The sequence below is a fragment of the Megalops cyprinoides genome, chromosome 5 (assembly GCF_013368585.1).
Source record: "Megalops cyprinoides isolate fMegCyp1 chromosome 5, fMegCyp1.pri, whole genome shotgun sequence".
Classification (NCBI taxonomy): Eukaryota; Metazoa; Chordata; class Actinopteri; order Elopiformes; family Megalopidae; genus Megalops; species Megalops cyprinoides.
In genome coordinates, this window is record NC_050587.1 from 6,051,619 (window position 1) to 6,061,079 (window position 9,461).

The window sequence follows — 9,461 nt, forward strand, 5'->3', positions numbered from 1 at the left end:
ATAAGCAGCATCTGCAGTGAAACAGGGAGACAACACATTGCCATGCAGGAGCATGTGAAAAATGACATAATCTCTTTCTTTTTCCCATGACAGGTGGCACTTACAATCATTAAAAAAGTGAATTTGTAATAAGGGAGTATGTTCAGTATTAATAAAAGCTGTAACAGCTGACTATAAAATTACCACTTATACCCAATGACAGGGTTTCAGAGTATTGACTGGATTCTGTATTTGTTTTTTTTTGTTTTACTGATTTCCATTGTTCCTTACATCTGGAAAGAGTTTACTTGCTTTCAGTTAAGAGGGCCATTCTGTATACTACCTCTCAGGTACTAAGAATCATTTCCCATTGGAAATGGCAACAACATAGAAATATCCTTCTACCGAAATATGTGAATCAATTTAATTGTTTATGTTGAGTGTGAATCCTGCTGGAAAGTAGATGGACACACAGGCAGTCAGACAGACCGATAGATAGATAGACAGACAGACAGATCTTTTTTTTTTCCAATACACATGATAAAAGCAACACTGCAAAAAGAAGCCATAGGTTTCTATTGTATCAGTTTTAATGCAGCATTATTCAGCATTATTTTTTTAAAAACAAGCACATTTTTACCTTTTGAGCAATCCAAGTTTTGTTCTTGCATTAAAATTCTAATATTTACAACCATTCTGTTTGGAAACCCCCCTAAAACTTGTACAAGGAACACAGAATTTCAAATAAAGCACCTTGCTTGTCTTACTAGTCTACTGGGTGTCTGGATTGTTCTAATTCTGGAGTTAATCTACTGTCACTTATTCTTGATAAAGCTGTTGCAGAGAGGGCTACTAAGCAAACATCTTAAAAGGAGCAAATCAAAACTATAGGATAAACACAAGATTAATAAGCAGCTGCACATCAGCTCTCATCTTCGTCAGTCTTCATCGCTCCCACTACCCTCTAATTGGTCCTGTGAAAACACACACATAAAAAAACTGTGTCAGTAGGCAAGTCATGCACCAAAAGAAAAATATCCAATACAGAAAAGTGAAATTCCAGGCTGCTTGCGTCAGGGACCACAAAATACACACATTGATCTATGTAAATTCAATATATGGATTGTATTTTTGCTACAGCAAACTAATTAGCATGAATAAATTAGTTCAATTGTGTTAACTGTTGCAAATAATAGTTAAACAGTTAACAGTTGATAGTTAATTTTTGTAAAAGCAACAGCAAGAGTCAGTTCACTCTTGCCTGAACGCTATTGTGCCAGCTCTCATCCATCCTTCCAATCTTGATTTTTACTTTTACTGCAAAAAATATTCCAGTTTTACAGTGAAGCTATTTGGGATAGGACAGATGCATTTTTTCAAATGAAAGATATAATATAGTTCACATTTACGGCATACTGAGTTATCATGCTAATGCAACTGAATGCGTAGGCACACAACACTGTATCTTCCACTAACAAGCTGCAGTTGTACAGGAAGGTACATTCTTTGAAAATTTTTGAGAATCATCTCACACTCTGACTCTGACTCTGCTTCGTTATCCTCAGCACTCTGCTCTTCCCTCTCCTCCTCCTCAGCAATCTTCTGCCGGGCACTCTTGAACACTGACTGCAGGACAATGGAGTCTTCATAGATCTGCAGAGACCATTGGATAAATCCTACATATTCATCATCTGGACATCAGGACAGCGAGTGGTGCACTGACTCATTTCAGTTATTCATTACATTGCATTACATTACATTCATTTCACAGATGTTTTTATCTAGAGTAAAGTCCCAGCACAGAAGAACAGAAGTGCATCAATTCAAATTGAATGAGCAACAGTGTCAGACTAGGCTAACAATACTGCCAGACCAGTGAGTGTGAGCACAACACCATTCAAGCTGTACCAGTGACTAGACACCCTAGAATCATTATTATTCATTAAGAACATGGGTTATAAAATGTACAAAATGAATGTAAATGAATGTAAATGATCACCTGCAATTACACAAATAAATCATAAGAACCTCATTCATTAAACTGCTTTGTCACAGTGTGATATTTACAGTAGTGTAACTGAGTTCTTTGAGTATATCTGTGTGGTTTAAACTCTGTGTGACCCCAGGGGCAATGCCACTAACACACCTGGGATCCCTCCAGATGGAAGGTCTGAGCATTGTGGCAGAGGAGCAGGAAGTCCTTCTCCAGATCTTCCACGCTCCTGTACTTGTGGTTACGCACACGTTCCTGGCAGCACAGAAGAGTTTGTTCAGAAAGTACAACAGTGTTGGGTAAAAGGAGTACTTCTCTGTGACTGTGACATCATTTACAACATGCAAAACAAAGGATTTAATGGCAACGTCAGTGCAGTGTTGGCCAACAGAAATATATGATGGACAGAAAACATTCCTCTGTCCAGCAGTTTTCATAATTTCCAGGAAAATGGACAATAATGTTATCTCCCCCATTTACCGAAAACCTCTCATGACTAAACACCACACTGACCATGTCACAGTCATAGCAACTGAAACCTGAACATAACACTCCTTACAGCAGCACATAAAGAGTCTTCACAGAAGTATTGACTTACGTAGGTGCTTTGTTGAACCTACCTTGATCTTCCTGAAGTCTACTGGCTTCCTGATCAGCTCATAGTACTCAGGCAACTCTTTCCTGGTCTGCAGATGGATGAAAGCTTTGCTGAGCTGTCGGCCAGACCTGAAATCAGCCACAGAATACCCCGTCACCAGATCATTTCCAACCTGAGAAGTAAGGATTGGCACTCTTGGCATGCTTTCTCTCGCTACACAGCAGGACAATTATGTGGCAGGACATACTTTTTGGTGGTAATTTGGTGGTAATTTTTAGTGTCTTACAATCAGAACAATCAGCTCATTTTTTTCTCTTCATGCACCCTTGACATGAAAAAAAGAATAAAGAGAGTCTGTGGTTTTCTGAATGCATGGTAGCAGAATATAAAACATTAAAATGCACCACTTGCAGTCACTGACAAAAGATGACACGGAAAATGAAGACTTCCTATTTTCCATACTAAGTTCCCAGAAGTGTGTTGCAAGTTTAAGAGTTGTCGTGGCAACAGGACAAACATTTAGAATATGCTATAAATAAATTGGACAAGTAGCTGTTTGATGTGGTATGGCCAACTCGCCTGAACATTTCCTCAGTGAGGGTCTCCTTAATGTTACTCACCACTGTGCATTTTTGAAAATGACCAGTTATGAGCAAGTTATGTCTGGACACATAACTTTGCCATAGAGAATATTTCACCCGGTTATAGATGAGGCATGATAGCTAACCCTGCTAGGTAATGTGAGGCAATCCCTTCTCCTTAAAAATACCTGCCCTCACTTATTCTCCCACTTTGATTGGTTAACCATGAGGCTGACTCTAACCCTGGTGAAGATGTGCCAGCTTTCTTTACAATGACTGAATGTCTGTGTGGTTCATTTCCTGGAGAGAACAGCTGTATGGATTGAAAAATGCAGCAACTGAGTCTAGAGCCTCTGACTCAAAACCCAGAAGCATAACAATTAATGTAAAGTATGTGATTCATGGAAACCAGATTCTCCATTCTTGGAAACAACATATATGAGTCTGACCCATGGATTCAACCAAAACCACAAAGTCTTCTTAAGGGAAGAATGCTGTTCATTCAAAAAAAATCCAATACCCATAACACATGGAAGGGTTTTCTGAGCCATAGTGAACTACGGCAAAGGAAGTTTTCCTAGCAGCCAATGACAACTCCATTTTACAGAGTGATTAACACAACAGATTGCAGCATGCATTAACAAACATCCCTGCTCCTTTGGACCTAGCTGGAGTTATTTGGGTTGGAACTTTACCAAAAGCTAAAATGGAACATGGCGTGTTCTCAGTTATTATAACTCCTGTAGTACATTTAACACAGCTAGCCATGTGTCATTATTTAACATCAGTTTGTTCTAAAGAGCACAAGTTTATTCTTTTACTTTTCTATTTTATTAATGTTGGCTTTCGGTGAAATTGATGCACTTGCAGGCTAACTAATAAACTGTTACACAAAGAACTTCAGTCTTCACCACTATTCTTCATTAACCACAAAAAGTCACTTAAAAATCTAGAAAAATATAAAATATGAAAGCTTGAAATATCCATATCTATCTTGATACACATTAGTTGACTATTCTGAAATATTTTACTTTTGTTGTGAATTTTATATTTAAATAGTTAGCAAAGATGGATGCCAGAGGTGAATCGTGTGTAATAGGCTAAACCAACCCATATATGACAGCCTGGGTGAGATGGCAGTGACCCCAAATTACAGTCTGCTAGTGTGGCTAAATGGCCTGCTCACTTCTACTGCCACACTTGTATGTTGTGTGTCTGCATGTGTGAGTAGCATTCATATCCATATGAATATTCATTAACTCTAATTCTCATACTGAGGACTTTGCGGGTTGCATACCCATCCTTGTAGCTGATGACTGTGTCCACAATGGCGTTCATCTGCTTGGTGAGTTTCGGGGGGTTTGGGGACAGCTTTTCCGCCGGGGGTCGGCCGCGTCTCTTTTTCACTTTCTCTCCATCCTGTTCCTCGGGACCTTTTTGGGTACGTCGCCTCCCCCTGCGTTTCATCTGGTGGATTTCTGGCTCCATCTCCTCCAGACACCCTTCCTCAACAGTCTGGGAACAGATTGTTTGGATTCTCATTACATTGCATTACATTACACTACAGTCATTTGACAGAAGCCCTTACCAAGAGTGACTTACATAAGTTACAATTTCATATATTATTCATTTATACAGCTGGATATTTACTAAGGCAATTGTGAGTTAAGCACCTTGCCCAAGGGTACAATGGCATTGCCCCAGTGGGTCAAACCAGCAACCTTTAGGTTTCCAGCCTTGCTCCTTAACACTGCACCACACTCCTGCCCCAGTGTGGAGTAGTTCTTATGCATGATATAATTTTTGCCTGATGTTAACAGGATTAATACCTCAGAAATGGCTTAAATGAAAACTTGTATTGTCCATACAGGACATTCATAATGTTGTCATTGTGATAGTTCTGAAACTTCCAATTTTTCCAGGGGCAGGTGGCCATTTACAGCACACAGAATGAGGCAAGGCTGCAAACGAACCTGTCAATAGTTTGACAGCATTAGCATTTCACACTTTGAAGAATATTTTTATTCAGAGAACCTGTCAAAACAGACATTACAGGACATCAGAATATCACACGTTTCAGGAAGTGCCAACATTGCCTCACTCTTTAGGCTGAAGAGCCCAGACTTTCATTCTGTCACCCCCTTGTTCTAAATATAAAAATGGCATTGATATCATTATCAGTGGAATTATGGTAAAATATATGTAATGTGATAGTATATGCTGTTGCTTACAACTGAGATGTTGAGTTCTGTATGCTAAGCCCATTCAAAATTCAGACAAATAATGATAAAGTTTATTGGACACCCATTCAGTTCATAGGTGCCAGAAAGCTAGTTTTAGCAAGTTCTCAGCTGTGGATTGCAAGTATAACATATAGCCTAAGAGATAGATTTTAACTGACATTCTTTAAAAGAATTCATAGCATTTCATTTTTTGTCTTTTTGGTCATAAAATGGAAACTGAAGGTTGCAGGCAATCATAGATGTTTTAAGTTGAGTGGCTGGTGACTGTTAGAGAAAGATGCCACACATTCTAATACCTAACTTATTCCTGTATATTAATGATAATAACGTACCACCAATGGGAAAAAAATAATGTTTCTTTCTCCCTGGGCACTCCTTTATTTTATACACTACAAGTCCCACAATACTTTACAACGGAGCCCATGCTGATTGGAGGATTTGACTGTTTTTCCAATTTAGCATCTCATAGATGCCTGATGAATATACTGCTGTTTTGACAAACATATAATAGATTCTCTGAACTTTAAGGGATATCCAGACAAGACACATCAGTCACAAAAGAATTAAGAGATAATGGCATACAAATCAACAAGCAATGAAGTCATGACAGAATCTCTATTTAAACAGCAGAATCAAAACTATTAAACACTCTGGCTGTATCCCAAATCTCACACTAGAATACTGCATACTAATGTGCTGCATAGTACATACTCTGCACTAAATCTTTTCTTACGCATCAGTAGGTACACAAGTATACAATATGCATTAATTGGGAATGCAATTCTCCATCAGAATTCTGAATTAATAAACTTTGAACTTAGTTACAGTATAGAGGCTAGCGACCCAGCAGGCTCTGATAATAAGTTCTACAGCTGTCTTGTTACAACTGTATGCGACAGTACATCAAATTTTCAATGTCAGCGTAGTACCAATTAAATTTAATTGAATTAAGTATTTGGTAAACACTATTGGTTGTTCACTACCTAGCTGCTTGTATACTGACAAAGCATAACAGTTCACCATTTTTTCCATTGTGAACTCTGCTGTAAGCCCCACCTCTTTCATTTTGCAATGAATTCTAGGTTAGAAAACTTGAAACACTTCCTGGATAGTGTGTAGCCGTTGAACACATTTTCCTCTGCACAACTCTGTAGTATGACATCCCAGTATTTTCACGCACACTACACTACTTATACTATCGTGTATGAACATACTAGATGGCCAAGCATACCTGCTAAGCATACTACATAGTGTGAAAAAGTGCGATTTGGGACACAGACGCCATTAACGTAGATTGACCAGGAGAAGCAAACTTCCCTTCCAAGAGTATGGCAGCCAATATAGATTTTTTCACTCAGTTCCAGCCATTTCTACTCATTGTAGAGCCATGCAACAAGACAATAACAACTTTAATTATGACAGCTGAGCAATTCCTAATATTGCAGTTCTACAGCTGTGACGAGCCATTTCAATACCTCTGCCTAAAATGGGGCAGAGGTATTGAAAAAAAGTTAAAAGCGTCTGTATCAAATATTTTTATTTTAAAAGTAAAAACCTGATGGTGTTTAGAGTTCTCTAACATTGGTTATCAGGTAGATAACACAGCAAAAACTATGAAAGTATGTAGGATAGGGAAGTTTGTACATACATACCAGCCATATGAATTACATTATTTGAACAAAAATTGATGTTTATTTCTTTATATGAAATCGTCCATTTAAAATTTGGCATGGAGGAAATTCATGAAGGCGTCTGTCCAATAGTATTCTGCGGAGAGGAAAGCACCTGAACCTGTAGCGTAACATAATTGTGATTGGCCCAGGTCCAAATATTTTTTCTTGGCCTCCCTCCCTGCCCCAAAAATATGCACACACTCGTGTGCACACACACGCACGGACACACACACACATACACACACACACACACACAACCACTCCAGATAATTGTAAAGCAGACAATTGCTATGTCACCAGGGAGAGAAGGTGGTATATATAGCTATCACAATTACAAGTAATTTTAGTGATATCATTGAATGGTTACTTTGAAGACTGCATGAAACAGTCAATGCGCAAGAGGGCCCACCTACATTAGGAAAGCAGCAAAAAATCGACTTCCTACATGGGCCCCTAACAGCTTCTGGGCCCCGGTTGCACCGTCGATTTTTACATCAGTGACCTGAACCCTGATGGAGTTCATACTCATACTCATGCTTAGATCTAGTCAGTTACTGCTTCAGAACACTTCCTTAATTTCCTTTTGTATTTGCTAGCTAGCTACCTGCAGTAGTTATTGTTTTCAGAGAACATCTAAGTGATCCACTTCTCTGATCACTAGATCTTTCTACCGATGCATTTGATGCAATTACTTCAAGAACATACAAACATGTAGCGCAGGACACATGATGATTTCTTCTTATAGAACACCTTATGACAGGGGACATTGTCGGTATTTATGTATCAAATATTTTTGTCAAATATCAAATGTTTGGCCAATGAGCACACATTAGCATAGCCAATTTAACTGATCACACAAGTCAATTATTAATGTGCATTATATAAAATGTTACACACAATAGCTACTGTGGTGCATATTTACATTTGTTCATTTACCAGACACTCTTATTCAGACCTTAAACATGCATCCAGACACTTCCCATTTTCCACAGCTAAGCATGTATATATACGACATATCATTTTTCCTACAGAGTGCCTAACACCTACAGAATATTTCATATTTCCGTGCAATGCGATCTTGAAATAAATGCCTGAAATGAATTCCTTTTGTTCACACATATGTGGGGTAGCCCCCCTCCTCCCAGCCCTCTCAGCAGACACAATTACTTTGTTCTCTCCATTTTTTTCATCTTTCTCATTACCCCGGCTAATGCTACTGATGCATTATCAATGAGGACCACGCTAATTATGATAAACAGCACAATATATAAATAGATCTCTTCCCGGGGAAATGCATCCAGTTCCATCAGTCAACTCGGCTGCAGAGCAATAAAAAAAAGGACTCAGGAGTGAGGTTTTAACGGCAGAGACGGAGCAGTTTAGTGTCTGGATCCAGCGAGCGGACACAAACGCACATCCTCTCAGGAAAAGCAGGCCTAGCAATCAACAGCAAAATCTCCCACCACAATCCAGGGGACTGCAGAATGCTGCACAGCAAACACAAACACCGGAGATGAGTGAGTACAGCAAAGATGACACAGACCAAAAAAAAAAAAAGAAATCCGTTAATAATCGGACGCCTGCGGTTTAAAATGCTGCAAGCGCCTCCTCGGAGAGCCGCGGTTACTCCGGCTTCATTCTGGAGAATAAAGCATAATGTGTAAAATACAAGCTGCTGCATGCATTTTTTTTGTACTCTTTCATTTCATCAGCGTCTGTATGAGCTGCAGACTGCAGCGGCTGTGGCAAAAAGCGTTTGATCTGTTGCACACCTACACGCTCTCTGTCTGTGCTGTAGCCTGGCTCAATCCTCTACAAGACAATAAAGAAGGATATTTACCTGACTGCAATCAGCAGGCCGACAATCAGCAGTTAGAGGGGATAAAATTAACAACCCAGCCGAGCAGCGTGCAGCTAGTCTCTTCATCAGCTGATCAGTCAAAAAAGAGAGCTGGGAGAATGCTACGTTTTCATAATCAAGTATTTTTTTTTTCCTCTGAAAATTTAATAGTGAGTAGATTGTGGGCTCTAGTTCTACAATCTCATACTTCTCTGAGCAAGGCCTAAAGCCTTTCTTTTGTAATATTGACCATCTCTAATATTTTTTTCTTCCTGGTTTAGCCATTGGATGCAGATTTTATTTTTGCATACTGTTTCTTATTAGTTTTTCTAAACAAAGATATATGCCTCTACACAATGTGACACATAATATCCTTCATAAAGCATATGTAACACCTTCACAAGCATGTCATTACTACTTTATAAAGCCTTTATAGACAACTGCAGTTCTTATGAGAGCTGGCACAGAGTGACATAGAGTATGTAACATGCACATAAAGATGTGGTATTTCACTATGTCAGCAAATGTAAGCACAATATTTGCCCATAAGCGCT

At 38.9% G+C, this 9,461-nt stretch overlaps 1 protein-coding gene across 4 annotated transcripts; it reads right to left on the reverse strand.

Annotated features, from left to right (window-relative positions):
- Positions 1-715: 715 nt before the first annotated feature.
- LOC118778278 (probable global transcription activator SNF2L2) lies at positions 716-8,994 on the reverse strand. 4 transcript variants are annotated; one of them, XM_036529745.1, is made up of 6 exons: positions 8,844-8,871; positions 4,449-4,666; positions 2,593-2,698; positions 2,126-2,227; positions 1,512-1,632; positions 716-953 (listed from the first exon to the last, which is right to left on the reverse strand). In XM_036529745.1, coding segments are annotated over exons 2-6 (522 nt in total). In that variant the 5' UTR covers positions 4,640-4,666; positions 8,844-8,871; the 3' UTR covers positions 716-951. The 4 variants fall into 4 exon arrangements, with proteins under 4 accessions (XP_036385638.1, XP_036385640.1, XP_036385639.1 ...); XM_036529747.1 differs by having other exon boundaries at positions 8,840-8,869; XM_036529746.1 differs by lacking the exon at positions 8,844-8,871 and adding an exon at positions 7,047-7,228.
- Between the last annotated feature and the right edge of the window lie 467 nt (positions 8,995-9,461).

What these genes read in the sequence shown, in the direction of transcription:
- LOC118778278 (XM_036529744.1), bottom strand. Translation starts at nt 8,994, where the DNA reads ATGAAGAGACTAGCTGCACGCTGCTCGGCTGGGTTGTTAATTTTATCC. An exon ending in GTCATCAGCTACAAGGATGG is followed by an intron (nt 2,699 to 4,448) that starts GTATGCAACCCG and finishes GGCTGATTTCAG; the next exon opens with GTCTGGCCGACAGCTCAGCA. An exon ending in TCCATCTGGAGGGATCCCAG is followed by an intron (nt 1,633 to 2,125) that starts GTGTGTTAGTGG and finishes TGGTCTCTGCAG; the next exon opens with ATCTATGAAGACTCCATTGT.